Genomic DNA, 1,641 nt, shown 5'->3' on the forward strand with positions numbered 1-1,641 from the left:
ACACACACACACAACACACAACACACACACACACAAACACACACACGCAGACACACACAAACCCACTTTCTCCCTGCTCTCTTTACTTCACAATGAACTGCGAGAAAGCAGAAAGTGTTCATACAACTTTTGACGGGAACCTTTTCTGTTCCCGTGGACAAACTCCACTCAGCAGAAGTGGAGGAAAACATAAATACTCTCTGCATGACTCATTTATCTTGATTTTAATTGGCGGGTCAATTTGACCCGGAACAGTTTGTGTGTCTCAAGTTCAATTATAAATTTAAATCAGTTGCTTTCCCTGCAGGGGCCATTTGCATGTTTTTGAATTCATGTCGGCTCTTAAAGAGTTTTTCTGGTCTTTACAACTATTGCAGAATATATCTGAGCATGCTCTGGTTTAAATATTGAATTGTTGTACATCCAGTACGCTACAACGGGCTTCATGCACTTCATACCTGCATGATACAGAGAACTCCAGGCCACCATGAAATATAACACAGGGCATCATAGAAACTGAGCTGTGTGGAAGTAAATCTATGGTCTGGTCTAACATGAAGAGGCAACGCAGTGAGATGCAGCGTTCTCCTGAGAATGGATCCTTCCCATTCCTTTAGCTGTTGCAGCAGCATGGCTGAAGGTAGCGCGTTAGCTTTAGCATTAATCCCATCCCGTGGAGAAGAATAACACCTTTATTAGGTAAAACATTCACATTTTAGTCCAAAAGAGCAAAAAACCAGCAACATAAGACATGGATAGACAGGTGCTGCATGGCCTATGATTTCTCCAAATCAAGTTTTTAATTGAATTGTTTTGCTTTGTTATTTTCAGGCCCTTCCTCCGGTACCAAAAAGAGGAATGCCTCTGGGTTTTTCCCTGAGTGGATCCCTACCAGACACGACGTCCCATCCCAGTGAAATGCCCACCAACCCAAACAGAGCGCAGAGACACAGAGGAAGGACAACGCCGCCGCTGCCCGCTGACAGAGACTCGTTCCACCCAACAGACTCAAACAATTCAAGTGAATTTTACAAAGACATTGTGCCGGTTGCTGATCTGAGCCAGGTGGAGAGCCGGAGCCGATCGCTGCCGTATCTGGGCAACGACGACGAGGAGGAGGAGGAGGAGGAGGAAGAGGAGAAATACTCCAACAAGCTTAACAGCCTCTCCGTCACGGCGTCCGCCCCGCCAAAGAAGGTCACCTGCCTCACGTACTCCTACCACACCCCAGGTGTGCCTCAGAGCAGCTTCGGGTCAGAACCAGAGAACGGCAGCCAGGACCGGCTGAGACCCAACCCTCTGTACCAATCCTCCGAGGCCGCCGCAGGAAGTCCAGCCCAGCGGGCTGACAGCATGTACGCCGAGGTCCCTGAGGGCCCGACGCGGACCGCCGACGACACGTACGAGCAGATCCCCAGGGACGGCGCCGCCCACGGCAACACGTACGAGTCGGTGGAGGACGTGAAGAACAAGAAACCCAAAAGCACCTGGGGGAAAAATGTAAGAAAGAACTGATAGTTTCCACTGAGGCGGTGCGGTTCGGTACGCCATTGATCCGTTTCTACAGTAAAGCCCAAACAACCGAGGATACGGAACCATTCCTGGGTCTGGTGCAGGTCCAGATGGTGGTGGTACCATTCC

General features: G+C 49.7%; 1 protein-coding gene across 1 annotated transcript in view; it reads left to right on the forward strand.

The window, feature by feature from the left end:
* Positions 1-1,641, forward strand: part of sh2d7 (SH2 domain containing 7) — a 9,197-nt gene that overhangs the window by 4,860 nt on the left and 2,696 nt on the right. Inside the window, exons 4-5 of the mRNA XM_008402131.2 lie at positions 618-640; positions 832-1,500. Of these exons, the coding sequence (XP_008400353.1) occupies positions 618-640; positions 832-1,500 (692 nt within the window). The remainder of the gene's footprint in view (positions 1-617; positions 641-831; positions 1,501-1,641) is intronic.

This window comes from Poecilia reticulata, unplaced genomic scaffold (genome assembly GCF_000633615.1).
Source record: "Poecilia reticulata strain Guanapo unplaced genomic scaffold, Guppy_female_1.0+MT scaffold_181, whole genome shotgun sequence".
NCBI lineage: Eukaryota > Metazoa > Chordata > Actinopteri > Cyprinodontiformes > Poeciliidae > Poecilia > Poecilia reticulata.